Raw genomic sequence first — 22,470 nt, forward strand, 5'->3', positions numbered from 1 at the left:
ACTGATAATTTGCAGGAATAAAAGGGGAGAAAAACCATACCTTGTACTGACAGGAGATATGAGAAGCAAATGAGAATAAAGAAGGAAAATTTGAGGTGAAGCTGAGACAGGATGTGTGACATTCACTGTGGTCAAGACAGGTTAGCATAGGACAGAGGAAAAGCATAACATATGGATTCTGTTTCTTAAAGGAAACCTTCAGTCCTAAAACTGAGATCCATAAGAAGAATGCATTAATTTATAGGATCTGTGAGGAAAGAACGTACCTTCCGCTGTGGTTGGGAATCTGTATCAAATACCAGGCTGAGGGGCACTTTTTATTCCAACTCTTCAAACTTTATTAGATATTGTTTCAACCAGGTAAGACTTTATTTCTCTTGCAATGGATTGTAGTTTCAATAATATAACTGACTTTCTGCATCCCTGAACTTAGCCCTATTTTAGAGAGTCCATGTAGGTATTGCTAAAGATAAGAGATGAAAGTTAATTCCCTTTGTCACTGTAGGGTGATTTTTTCCCCTTGTACCCAGCTTGTCTTAAGGCATCTTAAGAAATGCAAGGTGTGTGGGTGGGGATAAATTACCTTGTTGGACATTGGAAGATCTGTGTTCTTATTGTGGTCTGAGACTAATCAATTATCTGTGTTTCATTAGACTTCACATCTCTGGGTCTCAGTTTCCTTATCTCTGAAGAGTGTATTAGTTGATAAAATGAAAAGTTCTGAAGGATTTCTAATGTAAAGCAATTCAAGGGTTTTGTCCAGTAAAACCTGAAATTAATTAACAAGTTAACAAAAGCACTGCCACAGATTTCATATGGTCACAGGTGATGGTGTTAGATACCAACCCACTGTCAAACTCTGGCATTGCTGATTTCTAGGAGTAAATTGAATTTATACTGGAGAAATACTATGTTAAAGATAAAGACAGACATCCTGGATTTGAATACAGGTTCCTTTGCTTTTTTTTTTTTTTTTTTTTTAACCATTATGACTTTGAGCAAATCATTTATCTTCTCCTAACCACAGTTTTCCTTTCTTTAAAACAGATAATTGAGTACCAACCTCAAAGCATTGTTGTGAAGATTAAGTGAGATAATGCATGTAAAGTACTTAGTATAATGCCTAGCACATGGCAAACACTCCACAAAAATTAACTACCATTATAGGAACTACATGGTGTGAAAGTAAATCTCTTCATGCTATTTAGAGTTATAATAAAAGTTTGCATTTCAAAATGTTTGAACATGTGGAAGAAGTTTGTCTGCTTAGTCCTTTGCCTTTTAATTGCAGTCCAGGGGCCCTTTTATGAAAGATCAGGGCCATTCTGCTAGATCAACACTTTTCTCCACTTCTTGTTTTTTTAAAAATATGGGTATTAGAGAGTTTGAGTGGTAATAGGCACACTATTGGTTTTTGAACTAGGACAGAAAAGGAACTGATCCTGTGCTTGAGTCTGCCAATTAACAGAGGACATCAATTTTGACATAAGGCCAAGCTATTACTGTGTGGTGTGGGACAAAAGGAGGCAGATGAAATTGTAAAGAAGTGTTTTATATATTTGAATTACCTTGAGGTTTGCAAGAAACTGAAGTAATAAATGAAATAATGATGACGAGTGAGTCAAGTTTATCTGGTTTTGATAATGAAATCTAATTTTTGGCACAGAGTTTCAGGAATTTATTAAAACATATCAGTAGTTGGTTGTTGGTTCTCCCAAGGGCCATCTCCTCTAGAGAAGAGTTGGCAATTAGATGTGTACTCAGCTTTCTTCTTAAGGGTTCTTGTCCCTGGAAGGATTCTCCAGTGCAGAGGCTGATGTAGAAGGGAGTCCACTATCATGGGGCTTGGAACTCTAAGGCTAGCTTCTCAATGCAATATTTGTGAAATTATCTGAAAAAAGTTTCCTTCCCATGTACCTCATTATGTACTTTGTCCATGTGTAACATAAACAGTTTGTCTTACCCTTCACTGCCTCTGTGCTTTATGAATACATTAAAATACTAGAGGCCCGGTGCACGAAATTCATGCATGGATAGGGTCCCTAGGCCTGGCCTGCAATTGAGGCCTTTCGGCTGCTGGCCAGGGCCTTCTTTCCGGCTACCGGCCAAAGCCTCCCTTCCTTGGCTACTGGCTGCCGGCCAGGGCCTTCCTTTGTTCCCCACTGCCCTGGTGGTCAACGCATGTCATAGCAAGCAATCGGCCTTCTGGTCGAACTCCTGTGGGGATAATTTGCATTTTAGGCATATATATATATATATATATATATATATATATATATATATAGAGAGAGAGAGAGAGAGAGAGAGAGATAAACAGAGAGGAAGAGAGAGAGAGAGGGAGAGAGAGAGAAAAGAAAAAAAAAAAGAGTTCATGGACATGGATGCCAGTGTGGTAATTGAGGGCATAGAAGGGATAAAAGGTGATGGAAAAATAAAATAAAATAAAATTTAAAATAAAAAAGGAGATAGAGGATAAAGAAATCTGAGCACCAGCAAAAAGTGACAATTAATCATTGACAAAATTAATTTTAAGTACTATCTTGAAGTTTACTTGAATGATATGTATATTCCTCATCAAGTAAGTGGAAATAGATTTTGCATTAAACTTATCTGGTTGATTATTTATATTTGACTTATTGACTATCAATATCACTGGTTTAAGTTCATTTTTTCTTCCTTCCTTTGTTTTTGTAAAGGTAAAGCATTCCTTCCTGGAGTTTTTATCACGCATACCACATAGATGGAGAATAAAAGGAATGTGACTGAATTCATTTTAACAGGACTTACCCAGAACCCTCAAATGCAGAAAGTCGTGTTTCTGTTATTTTTGGTCTTATACATGGTGACACTCTCAGGCAACCTGCTCATTGTGGTTACCATTACCACCAGCCAGGCTCTGAACTCTCCCATGTACTTCTTCCTGACCCACCTTTCCTTGATAGACCTAATCTATTGTTCTTCTTCAGCTCCTAAGATGATTGTGGATTCTCTTCATGAAAAGAAAATGATCTCTTTTAATGGTTGTATGGCTCAAGTCTACGCAGAACACATTTTTGGTGCTACTGAGATCATTCTGTTGACGGTGATGGCCTACGATCGCTATGTCGCCATTTGCAAACCTCTGCACTATGCCACCATCATGAGCCATAAGCTGTGCATTCTCCTGCTGGGAGTGGCGTGGGCTGGAGGATTTCTCCATGCAACCATTCAGATCCTCTTCACAGTCTGGCTGCCATTCTGTGGCCCCAATGTCATAGATCATTTCATGTGTGACTTGTACCCTTTGTTGAAACTCGTCTGCATGGACACTCATACCCTGGGTCTCTTTGTTGCTGCCAATAGTGGGTTCATCTGCTTGTTGACCTTCCTCCTTTTGATGGTCTCCTATGTGGTCATCTTGAGCTCCCTAAAGAAGTACAGCTTGGAGGGGAGGCGCAAAGCCCTCTCTACCTGTCTCTCTCACATCACAGTGGTCATATTCTCCCTTGTGCCCTGCATATTTGTATATCTTCGCCCAGTAACCACACTTCCTGTGGATAAAGCTGTTGCTGTCTTTTATACTATGGTGGCTCCTATGTTAAATCCCTTAATCTACACACTCAGAAATGCTGAGGTAAAAAATGCTATGAGGAAGCTCTGGAGGAAAAAAGTGATTTCAGATAAAGATTAAATGGAATCATTGAGCATTACAGATAGAAGTAATAGAGGTAATCTAGCTCAAGCCTCTTAGACCTATGGATGAATTCATCCACCTAAGAAGAGGTTGGATGATACATGCAGCTAGCCACCAAAGCACAGAGTTAAAGCTTGCACTTGAATCCAGACTTACTGTCTCACATTCCACACTTTTGTCATCATAAGCTAATGCTTCTTAATCAATAAATACTAGTATTTATCAATTACCTGGAAATTTGAAATATCTTTAGAAGCTAAAAGGCAAAAATTTAGAATATTAAATTGGTGTTTAAATAATCTTATTATGTGACATTGAGATGTTGGTTCCCATTGGGATTCCAATCTTTTGGAGAAGGTGTAGTTGTTGCTCATTGTGGGACAAATTGAACAGGTTGCTTTGGGCCAGAACTAGGGGCCCGGTGCACGAAATTCGTGCACTGGGGGCGGGGGGTGTCCCTCAGCCCAGCCTGCCCCCTCCCACTTACTGGGAACCCTCAGTGGATGTCCTAGTGATAGGTTAGGCCTTCTCCCTGCTCCCCTTGGGGAGCGGGCCTAAGCCACAGTCTGGCCTCCCTTTGTGGGAGATGACCGGGCTGATCAGAGTAAGGCACCAGCCCCATCACCCCGCAGCTGCAGCCACTGCCAGTCACTGCAGCCAGCAAGGTTTTTTCATCAACACGGACTCTAGTTCCTTCACCATGAAAAAATGACAACTTTCTTTAAGCATTTTCAAGATGTGTCTGTCATATAATAATAATTTCTTTATTATTTTTTTATCCTCACCTGAGGATATGTTTCCATTGATTTTTAGAGAATGTGGAAGAGACAGGGAAAGACAGAGAGAAACATCAAAGTGAGAGGAACACTTTGATTGGTTGCCTCCTGCATGAGCCCTGACCTGGGCCCTGGCCAGGGAGGAGCCTGCAACCTAGGTACATGCTCTAGCTCAGAGTTGAACCCAGACCCTGCCATCGACAGGCCAAGGCATTATCTACTGAGCCAAACCGGCTAGGGCAGGATATGACATTTCTTAGCCCTCCAGCAGCGGACCTTCGTTTTTTTTCGCCAGGAGTGTGGTGAAAAACCCTAGATCACCTTTTTGGATTCTTATTACCCAAGTTACTAAGAATATTACCAGTGGCATACAGGGAACTTAGCCAATGAGCGGTCAATAAAGTGTTTCCTCTGTAGATAACACCAATCTCCAGCTTGGCACCCCCCGCCCCGGCCCAGGCCTGATGCCTCAGGCATAGGCCTCAGGCCTGGGCAGGGGACCCCCATCTCCCTCCGATCACCAGCTCCACCCTTGCGCAGGCCTGATGCCTCGGCCATAGGTGTCAACCCCCATCACCCTCTGATCGCTGGATCGGTCCCTCGCCCAGGCCTGATGCTTCCGCCAGAGGTGTCAGGCCTGGGCAGGGGACCCCCATCTCCCCCTGACCACTGGCTTCTGGGCAGCTTCTGGGGCTTCTGGGGCCAGCCTGCGGCTGGGATCGGATCCAATCATTGGCGGTAGGCCTGCGGCTTCTGGCGTCACACATGGGGGCTTGGATGGTGGCTCTTGTGCTGGCAGCTGTGCTGTCCCACCCTGCCGGCAGTATGCAAATTAGCCGCCATCTTTGTTGGCGGTTAATTTGCATATCGTGCTGATTAGCCAATAGTAGGTTTAACAAAGGTACGGTCAATTACCATGTTTGGCTATTATTAGATAGGATATATATATATATATATATACCTACCTATACCTATACCTATATGCCTATATATCTATCTATATCACTTTTTCTGTATCTATATCTATATCTATTTATGTCTATATTGATAAAGTATTGGTAGAATCTGGAGAGAATACCAAAATTTGGAGAGAAGAAAGACCATGTTTTAAAGTACTGAATACTGATTCATAAGTCATTATAATTCTGAAATCTTTCTACGAGTGTTTGATCTTCTTTTTACTTAAAAGTCTGACTAAAGTTGAGAATCCTTGAGAAGTTGTAAGAGATAAAGGAAATGTGGATACAGTGAGAACTAACATATAATGAGCATTCTGTGTTTATGTCAGTCTGCTAAGTGTGGTATTTTATCTAATTCTCACATTATCCCCTTCAGAGAGGAATTAATAATTCTATTTTATGGTCAAGGAAATTGATGTTCACTGTGAGCATCATTTGATCAAGGTAAAAAAGCTAATATTTGGTAGAGATTTGATTTAAATACAAACTGATATAATTTCTAGGCCTGAGCTCTAACTATTATGTTATTGTGGTGCATTAGACACTGATTCATGATGTGTCTCATGCACAGGGAAGGAAGGGGGAGGAGATGCTGATTCAGACCAAGTGTGCATTATTTAGAGGCTTTGGTTCTACCATCAGGGCAGACAGGACACATTCCTCAGACAGATGCCACATGCAGCAGTGACCGTATAGGAGAGCCATTTCAATGGGTCAAAAGGAAGTCATGTGGAAAATGGGAAAATACTTTAAAATGAATAAAAATGAAAACAGAGCATACTATAACTGATGGGATGCATCTAAATTTATAGCTATAAATACCTATATCAATAAAAGAAGAAAGATCTCAAATTAATAATCTAACCTTCCTTATTCAGATTCCAGAAAAAAGAGCCCTAATCAGTTTGGCTCAGTGGATAGAGGGTTACCCCATGGACTGAAGGGTCAAGGGTTTGATTCTAGTCAAGGGCATGTACCTTGGTTGCAGGCTTGACCCTCAGTAGGGGGCATACAGGAGGCAGCTGATTGATGTTTCTTTCTATCCCTCTCCCTTCCTCTCTGTAAAATCAATAAAAATATATTAAAAAAATAAAGATACTGGAAACAAGAGCAAAATAAAACCAAGCAAACAGAAGGAAGTAACAAAGACTCAAGCAGAAATATAACAATTAGAGAACAGAGGACAGAAAAACATCAAAACCAATAGTAGATTCTTTGAAAAGATCACCAAACGTGACAAAATTTTATCTGAATTGACTAAAAAACGAGATGGAGCCCTGGCTAGTGTGGCTCAGTTGGTTGGTTGTCCCATTGTTGCAGAAGACCGGAGAAAAGCCAAGCCACGTTAGAGAAAGGGAGTTACATTTTATTGATAAATCCTGTGCAGGCCTGGAGAAAAATGTGTTTTTCAAATTCTGGGCCCCCCCAACATGGAGGAAACTCTGTTTATTTGTACTTTTTCCAGTCCTTTGTCTCCCAAATTTGGAATGAGACTTCTGGGCCTTCTGAGAAAGTGGGCCTGCGTGCTGGCAAGGGGCCATGAGACCATATCTCAAGGCCTGGCCTGGTGTCATCACTGACAACTCTGTCTGGGGCATTGTTTACGGCCTCTGTGGAATAGGAGTAGTCTTATTTTCCTTATTATTTAAGACAGAAGCCAGAATAGCAGGGTTAAAATTTCAAACAGCAGTTTTTATATAAGATGGATGCTTCACCATGTACTGAAAGGTTGCTAGTTCGATTTCTGGTCTGGGCACATGCTTGGGTTCCAGTCTTGATCCTCAGTGGGGGGCGTGCAGGAGACAGCCAATGGATGTTTTGCTCTCACATAGATGTTTCTCTCTCTTTCAAAATCAATAAAAAATATTTCAAAAAATAAAAAGAGAGATGGAAGATTCCAATTAGTAAAATCAGGAATGGAAGAGGGAAAATCAGGAATGGAAGAGGGAAGTGAATTTGATCAAACTTTTCAAAAATAGTTTAACGTGAATTTTATCATACTTTAAAGAAATAATTAACACTAATCCTTCACAAACTCTTCCAAAAAATAGGAGAGAAAGAAACACTTTCCAACTCATTATATAAGATCAGTATTACCCTTTTATCCAAATTAGACAATTATATCTTAAAAAAAGAAAACTACAACCAACATCTCATACATATAGGCACAGAAATCCTTAATAAAATACCAGCAACCTGAATCCAGTAGCATATACAAAAGGGTTATATACCAAGACCAAGTGGGATTCCTAGAGATACAAGGTTGGTTTAATATATGAAAACTAATCAATGAAATAGACCACATTAGAAGACATGATACTTGGTAATGATAACTGCTATTATTACTATTTTTCCTGGTGCTCCATCCACTGCCTAGCCATACGTTTAAGTACAAGAGCTGCTTCAACTCTTACGATAGGTTACCTAAGCCACACTGTCTCCTAAGGTTGCAGAGGACTTGCTTCAGTATGTGTGTGCAAGATGAATAAACATATTTGGCTTTTCAAATCTCCACTGTCCTGAGGGTATTATATGTGAAGAAAATGTGAAGAAATCTGTTTGGTTAGGTAAGGCTTTTTTTTTTTTTTTTTTTTTCATTGTATGGCCAGTGGAATTCCTAGACTCTCCCCAAAAAGGGATAGAAATCAACCTTTATATATGTTTATGCCATACAAGTTGGCACTAGGACTTTAGCCTTCTCTTGGTCTCCAACTCTAGTATCACTCTGCCTGAAAATATATCAAGTCGAAAGATTCCTCCCGGCAGAATGTGCCCTGATGTGTGTGTAGCACAGTTGGGAGATTGACTCAGTATCTCAACCTCCTCTGGTGCCCTCAGCCAGTGAGGGAATTTCCTCAGGGATATGCAACCTGCACGAAACCCCATGTTGTTGTTTGCACAGCACTTAGTTCTTCAGGTTCCAGTTCATGATCCCCAAGGGCTTATAAGAGGGGTGTTTATCACATAATCTTCTAGACCAGGAATATAGGCTGTTATTACATAGGTTTAAGTGCAGGGAGAAGAAGCAGTCAGGTGAGGATGTGTTGTTCGTACAGGAATTCTCCCAAACACCTGTTTCCAAGGAAAAATCTTTGAAAAACAGAGATAATTAATTCCCGGGAGGGCCAAACCTTGGGTAGAAGGATAGGTTCTTTAACATTCTCAGTATCCTCTCTATACACTCAAGAAGCAGCTCTTTTCCTATTTGAAGAGCAGAGTAAGAGACAGTTGGTTAAGAAGAGATAGAAATATTTGTGTCTCTTGTTCTGTGACTGTAGAGCTAGGTGCTGAAGATCAGAAGTTCCCTTAGTACTGGAGGACTTCGGGTTTCAAATTCAACATCTCATTTTCTTATCTTTTGACTTGAATTTCTAAGGCATTGGAGTTTTGAAAATGCTTGGATCAATCCATTTGTATAAATTTGTGCCATTTTCATATTCTCTGCTTCCTATAATATTTTGTGGTCAGTAGGGTCTTGAGAAATATGTATTATATAATATCATATTTGAACAGTTTCATATAATGGCTACTTCTTATTTTTGAATACTCTGGACATTCTCCTTAACTACAAAGGCAGTTACGGTAAGTTAACCAGAATTGCAGATTTTCAATCCAGGTTTTACATTTCCATTTTCTACCAATGGTTTTATAATTAAAATCATTGAAGCATTACTTTCTGATATTTGATGGCTATCACTTTAAGATGTTTTAGGGTATTTTGCAGAAATATTTGTTATCCTCACTGAATATGGGTATATTTATATTATGAGGAATAGATTTACATTCTATGGATCCCTAAGTCAATTTCTAGGCTTTAGAGTGGGAGACACCACAGTAGATCCTCAGGTTGGAGCTGGATGGGCCACTGAGGATTTCCTCCAGGGGTAGGGCATATGGTGCGATGGTTTGGATGGTCAGAGATTGGCTTATGTACAGTAACTTATTTACTGGAAATAGTGCTCTGACTGATAATTTGCAGGAATAAAAGGGGAGAAAAACCATACCTTGTACTGACAGGAGATATGAGAAGCAAATGAGAATAAAGAAGGAAAATTTGAGGTGAAGCTGAGACAGGATGTGTGACATTCACTGTGGTCAAGACAGGTTAGCATAGGACAGAGGAAAAGCATAACATATGGATTCTGTTTCTTAAAGGAAACCTTCAGTCCTAAAACTGAGATCCATAAGAAGAATGCATTAATTTATAGGATCTGTGAGGAAAGAACGTACCTTCCGCCGTGGTTGGGAATCTGTATCAAATACCAGGCTGAGGGGCACTTTTTATTCCGACTCTTCGGACTTTCTTGAATTTTGTTCCAACCAGGTAAGACTTTATTTCTCTTGCAATGGATTGTAGTTTCAATAATATAACTGACTTTCTGCATCCCTGAACTTAGTCCTATTTTAGAGAGTCCATGTAGGTATTGCTAAAGATAAGAGATGAAAGTTAATTCCCTTTGTCACTGTAGGGTGATTTTTTCCCCTTGTACCCAGCTTGTCTTAAGGCATCTTAAGAAATGCAAGGTGTGTTGGTGGGGATAAATTACCTTATTGAACATTAGGAGATTTGTGTTCTTATTGTGATCTGAGACTAATCAATTATCTGTTATTTGTTGGACTTTTCATCTCTGGGCCTCAGTTTCCTTATTTCTAAAGAGTGTATTAGTTGATAAAATGAAAAGTTCTGAAGGATCTTATTGTAAATCAATTCTAGGGTCTTGTCCAGTGAATCCTCAAATTCATTAACATTTTATAAGTTAACAAAAGCACTGCCACAGATTTCATATTGTCACAGGCGATGGTGTTAGCTACCAACCCATTGTCAAACTCTGGTATTGCTGATTCCTAGGAGTAAATTTGATTTATACTGGAGAAATACTAATGTTAAAGATAGAGACAGACATCCTGGATTTGATTACAGGTTCCCTTGCTTTTTTTTTTTTTTAACCATCTGACTTTGAGCAAATCAGTTATCTTTTCCTAACCAGTTTTCTTCAAAATATAGATAATTGATTACCCACCTCAAAGCATTGTTGTGAAGATTAAACGAGATAGTGCATGTAAAGTATTTAGTATAATGCCTAGCACATGGCAAACACTCCACAAAAATTAACTACCATTATAGGAACTATATGGTGTGAAATAAATCTCTTTATGCTATTTAGTCTTATAATAAAAGTTTGCATTTCCAAATGTTTAAACATGTTGAAGAAGTTTGTCTGCTTAGTCCTTTGCCTTTTAATTGCAGTCCAGGGGCCCTTTTATGAAAGATCAGGGTCATTCTGCTATATCAACACTTTTCTCTACTTCTAGTTTCTTTAAAAATACTAGAGGCCCGGTGCACAAAATCTGTGCACTCAAGGGGGTGTCCCTCAGCCCAGATTGCAAGAGGGTGCAGACCAGGCTGAGGGACCCCACTGGTGCATGATCAGGGCCGGGAGGGACGCAGGAGGTTAGCCAGCTGGGGAGGGACCGCGGGAGGGCTCCAGGGCATGTCCAGCCCTCTTGCCTAATCCTGATTGGCCGGGCCCCAGCAGCAAGCTAAGCTGCCAGTGGGAGTGTCTGCCCCTTGGTGGTCAGTGCATGTCATAGCGAGCAGTTGAGTTGCCTTAGCATATCATTAGCATATTATCTTTGATTGGTTGAATGGCCAATTGGACTACCGGACACTTAGCATATTAGGCTTTTTATTAGATAGGATGGGTATTAGAGAGTTTGAGTGGTAACAGGCACACTATTGGTCTTTGAACTAGGACAGAAAAGGAACTGATCCTGTGCTTGAGTCTGCCAATTAACAGAGGACATCAAATACATCAATTTTGACATAAGGCCAAGCTATTGTTGTGTGGTGTGGGGCAAAAGGAGGCAGATGAAATTGTAAAGAAGTGTTTTAAAAATATATTTGAATTTAAGGTTTGCAAGAAACTGAAATAATAAATGAAATAATGATGATGAATGAGTCAAGTTTATCTGATTTTGATAATGAAATCTAATTTTTGGCACAGACTTTCAGGAATTTATTAAAACATATCAGTAGCCAGTTGTTGATTCTTCCAAGGGCCATCTCCTCTAGAGAAGAGTTGGCAATTAGATGTGTACTCAGCTTTCTTCTTAAGGGTTCTTGTCCCTGGAAGGATTCTCCAATGCAGTGGTGATGTAGAAGGGAGACCACTATCCTGGGGCTTGGAATGCTAAGGCTAGCTTCTCAATGAAGCATTTGTGGAATCATCTGAAAAAAGTTTCCTTCCTATATACCTCATTATGTACTTTGTCCACATGTAACATAGACAGTTTGTCTTACCTTCAATGCCTCCGTCCTTTAGGAATACATTAAGATATAAAGAGCCCTAACCAGTTTGACTCAGTAGGTAGAGCGTCGGCCTGTGGACTAAGGGTCACAGGTTCAATTCCGCCATGTACCTTGGTTGTGGGCACATCCCCAGAGGCAGCTGGTCGATGTTTCTCTCTCATCGATGTTTCTAACTCTCTATCCCTCTCCCTTCCTCTCTGTAAAAAAAAAATCAATAAAAATATATTAAAAAAAAGATATAGAGAAGAAACTAAAAAGAGAGTTCATGGACATGGATGCCAGTGTGGTGATTGACGGCACAGAAGGGATAAAAGGTGATGGAAAAATAAAATGAAATTTAAAATAAAAAAAGATATAGAGAATAAAGGAATCTGAGGGCCAGCAAAAAGTGACAATTAATAATTGACAAAATTAGTTTTAAATACTATCATTCAGTTTAGTTGAATGATATGTGTAGTCCTCATCAAGTAAGTGGAAATAGATTTTGCATTAAAATTTTCTGGTTGATTATTTATATTTGACTTATTGATTACCAGTATCAATGATTTAAGTTCATTTTATCTTCCTTTCTTTTCTTTCTATTTTTTTTTAAAGGTAAAGCATTCCTTCCTGGAGTTTTTATCACGCATACCACATAGATGGAGAATAAAAGGAATGTGACTGAATTCATTTTAACAGGACTTACCCAGAACCCTCAAATACAGAAAGTCATGTTTCTGTTATTTTTGGTCTTATACATGGTAACACTCTCAGGCAACCTGCTCATTGTGGTTACCATTACCACCAGCCAGGCTCTGAACTCCCCCATGTACTTCTTCCTGACCCACCTTTCCTTGATAGACCTAATCTATTGTTCTTCTTCAGCTCCTAAGATGATTGTGGATTCTCTTCATGAAAAGAAAATGATCTCTTTTAATGGTTGTATGGCTCAAGTCTACGCAGAACACATTTTTGGTGCTACTGAGATCATTCTGTTGACGGTGATGGCCTACGATCGCTATGTCGCCATTTGCAAACCTCTGCACTATGCCACCATCATGAGCCATAAGCTGTGCATTCTCCTGCTGGGAGTGGCGTGGGCTGGAGGATTTCTCCACGCAACCATTCAGATCCTCTTCACAGTCTGGCTGCCATTCTGTGGCCCCAATGTCATAGATCATTTCATGTGTGACTTGTACCCTTTGTTGAAACTCGTCTGCATGGACACTCATACCCTGGGTCTCTTTGTTGCTGCCAATAGTGGGTTCATCTGCTTGTTGAACTTCCTCCTGTTGATGGTCTCCTATGTGGTCATCTTGAGCTCCCTAAAGAAGTACAGCTTGGAGGGGAGGCACAAAGCCCTCTCTACCTGTCTCTCTCACATCACAGTGGTCATCTTATTCTTTGTGCCCTGCATATTTGTGTATCTGCGCCCAGTAACCACACTTCCTGTGGATAAAGCTGTTGCTGTCTTTTATACTATGGTGGCTCCTATGTTAAATCCCTTAATCTACACACTCAGAAATGCTGAGGTAAAAAATGCTATGAGGAAGCTCTGGAGGAAAAAAGTGATTTCAGATAAAGATTAAATGGAATCATTGAGCATTACAGATAGAAGTAATAGAGGTAATCTAGCTCAAGCCTCTTAGACCTATGGATGAATTCATCCACCTAAGAAGAGGTTGTATTATACTTGCAGCTAGCCACCGAAGCACAGAGCTAAAGCTTGCAACTGAAATCCAGACTTACTGTCTCCTATTCCACACTTTTGTCATCATAAGTTATTGCTTCTTAATCAACAAATACTAGTATTTATCAATTACCTGGAAATTTGAAATATCTTTAGAAGCTAAAAGGCATAAATCTAGAATATTAAATTGGTGTTTAAATAATCTTATTATGTAACATTGAGATGTTGGTTCCCATTGGGATTTCAATCTTTTGGAGAAGGTGTAGTTGTTGCTCATAGTAGGAGAAATTCAACAGGTTGCCCTGGGCCAGAACTACGTATAGACAATAAACTATTATATACACTAGGTCCAGCACTGTCCCTGACTCAATAAATGGTAGCTACTATGGTTATCTCATCTATCATCATTGCTTGGAAGTTAATAACAGTTAAGGACATGATCTAGGAAATAGGTCAGTTCTGGTTATTGGCTCTGATATATCTGTTTTGATACCTTCACCTTTCTGTCAATTTCCTCACCTGTAGCCCTAACCCTAACCTTCACCCTAACCCTAGGGAAGAGTATGGCTTATGAGGGAATCCTTATATGTCGTTGACACTCTTTCTATATGACTTAAATTAATAGAAACAATTGGATTTTTCACTGGTAAATATGTCTAATAATTTTGGAGTAAAATACATACATCTTTGTATATTTGTGAGTGTGCCACATATATGTCCACATCATCGACTGACTCTTAAAACTTAAAAAAAAATATTTTTATTGATTTCTGAGAGGAAGGTAGAGGGAGAGAGAGAAACATCAATGATGCAAGAGAATCATTGATTGGCTGCCTCCTGCACACCCCACACTGGGTATCCAGCAACCCGGGCATATGCCCTGATGGGGAATAGATCTGTGACCTCCTGGTTCATAGGTCGATGCTCAACCACTGAGCCATGCCAGCCAGGCTGACTCTTAAAACTTGATGCATATCCTTGGTCGGGTAACTCACTTGGTTAGAGCCTCATCCAGATACACCAAGTTTCAGGGTTTGATCCCCAGTCAGGGCACATAGAAGATTCAACCAATGAATTAATGCATGAATAAATGGGACAACAGTTTCTCTCTCTCTCTCTCTCTCTTTCTCTCTCTCTCTCTTTTTCTCTCTTCCTCTCTCTCTTCCCTCCTCTCTCTCTCTCAAATTAGTTTATAATAATTAAAAAAAACCTCAATGCATAGTATTTTTTTCTTCTGATTTTGTTATACATTGTATTGTAGACAATTAAAACAAATCAGGAAATTGTAAAGAACAAAAAATAGCACCTATATTGTTATCTATATTAAGTGAATGAAACAGTTGATATGGTTTTGTATTTGTTTTTGTCTTCTGCAAATCTAAGAAAGTAAGGCACTCCATGGATATATTTATTCATTAAGAGATACTATCATTATTGAGGACGAGCATGACCTTCTTTTCAGGGAAGTCACTTGTCACCTGAACTGAATTGATGGAGAAGATGAATAATGGGAGGAATTAATTCCCCTGTGACTGACTCAAAATATAGAGATTCATAAATTTTCCTTTGTTATGTTTTTAATAGTCTACTTGGTCACCTTGGCAGGCAACCTGCTCATTATAATTACCGTTAGCACCAGCAGGGCCCTAGGATCCCCCATGTACTTCTCCTTTGCCACTTATGTCTTAATTGAGAGGCTACTGTTCTGCCTCCATGAACCCTAAAGTGCTAGCTGACACTCTTATGGTAAGAAAATTCATCTCTCTTAGATTGTGTATCACTCAGGCCTTCACTGAGCTTCTTTTTGGTGCTGTTGAGATTATTCTTCTCACTGAGATGGCCTATGACGACGGTGTGGCCATTGGCAAACCCCTGCACTACACCGCCATCATGAGCCAACAAGTGTATAGCTTTCTTGTGGCAGTGGCCTGGGCTGGTGCCTTAGTCTGTGCAAGAATTCAGATTTTCTTCACAGTCTGGCTGCCCTTCCATGGCCCCAGTGTCATAGATCATTTCATGTGTGATTTGTACACTTTGTTGAAACTTGTCTGCATGGACACTGTTACCCTGGGTCTCTTTGTTGCTGCCAACAGTGGGTTCATCTGCTTCTTGAACTTCCTCATTTTGATGGTCTCTTCTGTGGTCATCTTGTATTCTCAGAAGAACTACAGTTTGGAGGGGAGGCACAAAGCCCTCTTCACTCGTGTCTCTCACATTACGGTCATCTTATTCTTTGTGCCCTGCATATTAGTGTATCTGTGCCCCATGATAACATCTATAATCTACATACTGAATAATGCAGAAGTGAAAAATGCTATGAAGTAGCTTTGGATCCAAAGGTCATTCCAATGGAGAAATAATCACAACAGCATCAAATGACTTCATCTTTTCAGTGGCAAAGAGAAAATAATATAATTTTCATGGTTCAAGACAAACTGACCACTACATATAAAAGTTTGTGGCTGAAAATTTATCATTAAAATATCCCATTAAGATTTATTTATTGTCTATTTGGTTGTCAAACTTCAGTGTACTTTCAGAATCAGTTGAAATTCTTGTTAAAAATGCACAATCCTAGAATACAGCTCTCAAGATTCTAACTCAATAGGCCTGCTGTTGGATTGGATTATCTGCCTTTTAAACAAATTATCCAGAGGTTTCTAAGCAATAGTGCGATAGATTGTGTGTGAATCCTCAGCCTACTATTAAATCACCTTTTAAAGGCATTTTCTTCTTAAGGTCTTTCAGAGCAAATTCTCTAGGAATCAATTCTTTGTAAATCATGCAGTGAAAGCTTGGTACCTTTGCAATTGCAAAACAAAAATATATTTTACCCCTTATTTTTTTTATCTTTTAAAATGGTAATGATAATACTTATCTCATAAAATTTTGGGGCCAGTTGAATGAGTTTACATATGTTAGGTACTTATGAAAGTTCCTGGCACATAGTAAACTTATAAAAGTATGGCTGGAGGTAAGGGGGAGAGATCAACCAAGGGACTTGTATGCATGCATATAGGCCTAACCAATGGGCACAGACAACAGCGGGGTGAGGGCATGAGCAGGGGGTGGGGGGATCGGGGGATAATGGAGGGATAAGGACACATATGTAATACCGTAATCAATAAAGAAATTAAAAAAATAAAAGTATATTCAAAAGGAAAAAAGTATTGGCTGGTGCTGACCCTACTTCCAGCAGGGGCCGATCTTGGCTTATATTTCTTGTTGAACTAGCAAGAGCCGCATTCTGTTTGGATGAGGACCTCTAAGTATCTTGCCTTGGTCCCTGTTTCCTTAGATAAAAAAAGTACCCCCTCATATGACCAATACCATGTGAGATAACTTTTCCCTTGCACTTCAGGCAAGGACATTTATGTATTTTAGGTTAATTCAGCCTCTGTTAGCAGCAGGGTTCTGGGTATGGAGTTCACACAACTAGTATCGACTTCTGTCTCATTCCTTCATGTAACATTGCGTGTATTTCACAAGCTCTCAAGATCTGATTTTAATCTGGGATCATGTATATGATGAATTGGTAGTACATACTTCATAGTGCCTGTCAGCCAGTGGGTACTTAATAAGTGTCACTGTCTTTGTTGCTTCCCTCACTTCTTCATCAGTGCTCCATTTCTGTTGAACTTTTAAAAAACTCTATGGTTTGCATTTATTATTCAACTCCATGTAGATATTATATTAGGAGATCATGATGAACTTTCAGGATTCTGAGTAAAACCCCCAGGTTAATGTGAGATTGGTGAGATTCACTGCCTAAACAGTTCACTTTAAAAGAAGGAATGTCTACAACATTAAAATCAGTTAAAGCAAGACCCCAGAATTTAATAAACTTTTTATGGCAAATAAGAAATCTATAATATAATAATTAGTATAAAAGCTTTGCTATTTACTGCAATTTGGCTGATGCTACAAAGACAAGTTATTGTTTAATCCCCATAAGAGCCTGATGAAATCAAGTAATGCTTTCCAGAAGAATTAGCTGATGCTTGGAAAGTTTAGTTTTCTGTAGATCTTAGAATTAGAAAATGCCTGAATGGGATTTGAGTCCATGTAATTTGGGTTTAGAAGTTGCAACCTTAAACACAGTGGTATATGTCAGAATAATGAAATATACCACATAACACTTTCTTCTTTTTAAAATATACATTTTTGTTGATTTCAGAGAGGAAGACAGAGAGATAGAAACATCAACGATGAGAGAGAATCATTGATCGGCTGCAGCCTGCCCACCCCATTCTGGGGATCGAGCCCACAACTTGGGCATGTGCCCTTGACTGGAATTGAATCTGGGACCCTTCAGTCCACAGGCGGATGCTCTGTACACTGAGCCAAACTGGCTAGGGCTACCACATAACACTTCCTAGTGGAGGGATATAGGCACTAAGTAAGCAAGCATAAAAATCAAGCTGCACTCAGAGTGAGAAGTGCTTAAAAAGTGATGTAATGTAGAGTGACTCAGAGAGCAGGGAGCCACTGCAGAGGGTATGTTCAAGGAAGACACAAGAAGAGGGATCTATGGTGGTTATCTAACTGTGTCCAGGGATGAGAGACAATGAGCTCAAGGTCATGATTTAAACAAGAGAGTTTATGCATACTTCGTTTCTGCCCAGACTGGACTTGCCCTTTTTGGTCATTTGACCTTTATGATTTTCCCCAAGGACATGGTCTGTAAGTCTTGTTCTGCATGGTGATTATCCTGGTGGCATCTCTGGAGATGCAGAATCTGCCCTCCATATTATGATTAAGGTCCCAATGAATTTAATTAGAGAAGACTCACCCTTGGAGATGCACCAATTGAATGACACAGTAATCTGTGTTGTAGTTCCAATGTAGATATTATAGACCTTGCCCCTCACTTCAGAAAGTGTTTGTCAGTGTCAGTATTCACATGACTAGCTTTTCCAGGAATTGAAATGATGAAATCAAGACATTAAGAATATACAGGAAATTATTCTTTATCCTTCAGGTAACCCGATGGTCAACAATGCTCTATGACGACAAGCCAGTATAACTGATTAGGAATCATGATGTTGGAAAGGCTATTTCACTTTTATTGCTACAAAACACAAACTACAAAATATTTATCTAAATCACTCACACACAATTTTTTCTCCCATCAGAATGTTGATTTAACATTTGTTTGTTATTAGGACAAATTCTGCCGGCAATGGACATTTTGGGTCTCTGTTCACAATCAAGTTCAGAGTGAATCAGATTTCCTATCAGCCTGGACAGAGTTGGTCACATGGAAACAGCTCAAGGATCAGTGATGCTACATGTGTTACCTTGTTCTTTCTATCCGCAGAGATGGCCTCAGTGCATGAAGGACAAGGGAGAAGGCAGCACAGCCCAGAACATGAATTGAGTGGCTCTTTCATTATGCAGGTAACTCAGGAAGTAAATTTATACATATGATTCTGAACTAGGCTTTGAACGATACATTGGTGGTGTGAAAATTCACAGTCTTTTACAAGTTCTCCTATGTAATGGACCTAGAAAGTATTATGCTAAGTCAAATAAGCCAGTCAGCGAAAGACAAATACCATATGATTTCTCTTATATGTGGAATCTAATGAACAAAACAAACTAGCAAACAAAATAGAAACAGACTCATAATTACAGACAACAAACTGAGAACTGTCAGAAGGGTGGGGTGGGGGGTTTGGGTGAAAAAGGTGAAGGGATTAAGCAAAAAGAACCCACACCTCATAGACAACAGTATGGTGATTACCAGAGGGAAAGGGGAGCAGCAGGAAGTAGAAGAGGGAAAGGGGGGATAAATGGTAATGGAAGGAAACTTGACTTGGGGTGGTGAATAGACAGTACAATATACAGATGATGTATTATAGAATTGTAACCCTGAAATGATATAATTTTATTAACCAATGTTACTTCATTAAATTCGAACCACACCTAAAACCCATATGTTCATGTTGACCAATGTTACCCAAATCAATTTAATAATAAATATCAAAAAAAGAAAAAAAATTAGTTCTATGTAAATTCTTATACTCAGCCATGTCCTTTTGACTAGTAGAATATGTGGGAATTAATTCAATTTTGTAATACTCTTTTGTATATTTTCATATTATAAAGATCCAGAATCAATTTACCTTTCTAGCATCAGTATTGATTTTAAAATTTTAATTTATTTTTCAATTATTATTTACATTCAATATTATTCTGTACTAGCTTTAGATGTACAGCAAAGTGGTTAGAATATTATGTACTTCAGTATTCTTGGAAACTAATTTCAAGTATAACTATTTGGGGGTATTTAATAGGCAGATATTTTTAAGTTTTATGATAGGTTCAATTAATATGTTCTTTAGGAATTGTTTGTTAATCTATTAAAAATTAGAGGATGCTGTAGCATCTGCCAAACTTGATTGAATGACTTTAAAAAAATCCAAGGTAATTCTGCAGTAAGAAAACCCTTCAATTGCTACTTTTCTGTCTACAGGTGAGTTTCAGCATTTTGTATGTTTTTTGGCCATTTTGATTTATTTTTCCTTTATTTTCCTGATTCACCCACTTTGCTGTTGGTTTGCTTATCTTTCCTTTGTTAAATTACGTAGAGCTCTTTGCCTATTTTAGATATTAACTCTGTGTATGTCCTCTAAAATGTAAATTTCCCCCCAAACTAATTTTGTCTTTTGACTTTGTGGTATCTATTACTAAATCCTTAAAAAATTTGAACAATGTCTATTTGGGATGTCAATGATAAGTTAAGAAGATTCTTCCATCTCTAGAGTATAGAAAGTCATCTCTTTTATTAACTAGAAAGTAAACATGAAGTAAATCTTTAGTGTTTTTTTTTATTAAACCTTTAATCAGTTTTTATTTTTGTATAAGGTATAAGCTATATGTACTTTTATTAACTTACAGATGGAAAGCTACTTGTGGCAACTCACTTGTCTTATAATGTCTCCTTTCTTCACATATATCTCTAATTACTTGCCTCTTCACTAGTCTGTAAGATTGCTGAGGTTAGGGACCATGTTTCAATCAGCCTTGTATTTTTATAATCTCTGGAATTACTGCAACATAATAAATCATAAGGCCTCTTTGTTGAATGAATGTACAAATTATCCTAAGATTTCAGGAAGTCACGAGTAATAATTATATTTACAGGTAATTTTTCCTGAATTCTGAAATAAGACATACAGAAAGATCTATGGAACAAAGAAACAATGTGACAGAATTTATCCTCTTGGGGCTCACTGAGAGTCTTCAGGGTCAGAAAATATTATTTGTTGTGTTCTTGTTCATCTATATTGTGACAATGGTGGGCAACCTACTCATTATTGTGACTGTCATGGTCAGCCCAAGTCTGGATTCCCCAATGTACTTCTTTCTTGGCTACTTATCATTTATGGATGCTGTTTATTCTACTACACTTACCCCAAATATGATTATAGACTTATTTTATGAGAAGAAAACCATTTCCTTCCAAGGTTGCATGAGCCAGCTTTTTATAGGGCACTTATTTGGTGGTGCTGAGATTTTACTCTTGATGGTCATGGCCTATGACCGCTACGTGGCCATCTGTAAGCCCTTGCATTATTTGACAATCATGAATCAACGAGTGTGTATTGTACTGCTACTGTTGGCCTGGGTTGGAGGTTTTTTACATGCTATAGTTCAACTTTTCATTGTTTACAATCTTCCCTTCTGTGGCCCCAATGTCATTGACCACTTCATTTGTGACATGTATCCCTTATTAAAACTTGCCTGCACTAACACCTATGTTATTGGCCTCATTGTGGTTGTCAACGATGGGTCCATCTGTGTGGTCATCTTTGTGCTGTTACTCATCTCCTATGGGGTCATTCTGCACTCCCTGAAGACTCTTAGTCAGGAAGGGAGGCGCAAAGCCCTATCCACCTGTAGCTACCACATTACTGTGGTGGTCCTCTTCTTTGTCCCTTGTATTTTTATGTATGTGAGACCTCCTTCTACCTTACCCATTGATAAATCCTTAACTGTGTTTTACACTGTTATCACTCCTATGTTGAACCCCTTAATCTATACTCTAAGAAATGGAGAGATGAAAAGTGCTATGAAAAATCTCTGGATCAGAAGAAGAAAATGAGGCAGCAGATAAATGTTTCACCTATTTTTGTTGTTGTTATTAATCCTCACCCAAGAATATTTTTCCTTTGATTTTTAGAGAGAGTGGAAGAGAAGGGCGGAGGGGGCGGGGGGGAGAGAGAGAGAGAGAGAGAGAGAGAGAGAGAGAGAGAGAGAGAGAGAGAGAGAGAGAGAGAGACATTGATGTGAGAGAGATACAACCTGCAACCTGCAAACACCCTGACCAGGGCCAGGGGATGGAGCCTGCAACCGAGGTACATACCCTTGACTGGAATTGAACCCAAGACCCTTCAGTCCACAGGCTGACGCTCTATCTACTGAGCCAAACCGGCTAGGATGCACCTATTTTTAATGAAGAATTGTTCCTTCCAGGAAAGCCATGTGTGATTATTTAACTGTAGTAAATGCCTCCTCAGGTTTAATAACTGGGCCACGATGAAAAACATTTATTTTGTAAATACTCCTAATGATAAAAATATATTTTTAAGATTTTCATGATTTCCTAATATTTTAAGATTTTTATAATTTGTTGGAAAAATATATGCTCAGTTTTTATGTGTAAAATGTTTCTGTTGATACTATGGATTTATGTTCTATGTGATGAGTTTGCTATAGTTAATACTGTATATCTATTTTAGTGAATGGAAGATTTTTTTCATGTTTCCTCTTTAATAATATAATCTTTTGCAGAATTAATAGTAATTATTACAGTTTCAGAAAATAAAAGAAATAGAACATAAAAACTTAGTTCAGTTCTTCCCTCACAAAGATAGCCCATATAATATTTGAAGTATATTTCTTATTTTTGTATCTGCAACAGATTTAAAAAATATAATTGTTTTCATATTGCTTAGCATGTGAAAGTTGAAGGAGAATGAATGATGCTTCAGAGAGCTGTTATTAATCATAAGGAGGCTAAGTATATATAAATAATCTGAATGAGCAAGGCAGATATGCGGAAAAATAACAAAATC

The 22,470-nt window shown here is 38.7% G+C and overlaps 4 protein-coding genes across 4 annotated transcripts; all 4 read left to right on the forward strand.

Moving 5' to 3' along the window:
* Positions 1–2,740: 2,740 nt before the first annotated feature.
* Positions 2,741–3,670, forward strand: LOC308525227 (olfactory receptor 4C12-like; the record flags this gene model as incomplete). The annotated part of the gene is made up of 1 exon (XM_081100016.1): positions 2,741–3,670. The coding sequence occupies one exon, from the start codon at positions 2,741–2,743 to the stop codon at positions 3,668–3,670; it is 930 nt and encodes a 309-aa protein (XP_080956142.1).
* An 8,686-nt stretch (positions 3,671–12,356) lies between these two features.
* LOC308525228 (olfactory receptor 4C12) lies at positions 12,357–13,286 on the forward strand (the record flags this gene model as incomplete). The annotated part of the gene is made up of 1 exon (XM_081100017.1): positions 12,357–13,286. The coding sequence occupies one exon, from the start codon at positions 12,357–12,359 to the stop codon at positions 13,284–13,286; it is 930 nt and encodes a 309-aa protein (XP_080956143.1).
* A 1,814-nt stretch (positions 13,287–15,100) lies between these two features.
* Positions 15,101–15,712, forward strand: LOC308524757 (olfactory receptor 4C12-like; the record flags this gene model as incomplete). The annotated part of the gene is made up of 1 exon (XM_081099305.1): positions 15,101–15,712. One exon carries the CDS (start codon positions 15,101–15,103, stop codon positions 15,710–15,712), a length of 612 nt encoding a protein of 203 aa, XP_080955431.1.
* A 4,867-nt stretch (positions 15,713–20,579) lies between these two features.
* Positions 20,580–21,497, forward strand: LOC308525237 (olfactory receptor 4A15-like; the record flags this gene model as incomplete). Its single annotated transcript, XM_081100026.1, has 1 exon — positions 20,580–21,497. One exon carries the CDS (start codon positions 20,580–20,582, stop codon positions 21,495–21,497), a length of 918 nt encoding a protein of 305 aa, XP_080956152.1.
* Positions 21,498–22,470: the final 973 nt, after the last annotated feature.

Source organism: Myotis nattereri (assembly GCF_964212035.1).
Source record: "Myotis nattereri genome assembly, chromosome: 9".
NCBI classification, from domain to species: Eukaryota; Metazoa; Chordata; class Mammalia; order Chiroptera; family Vespertilionidae; genus Myotis; species Myotis nattereri.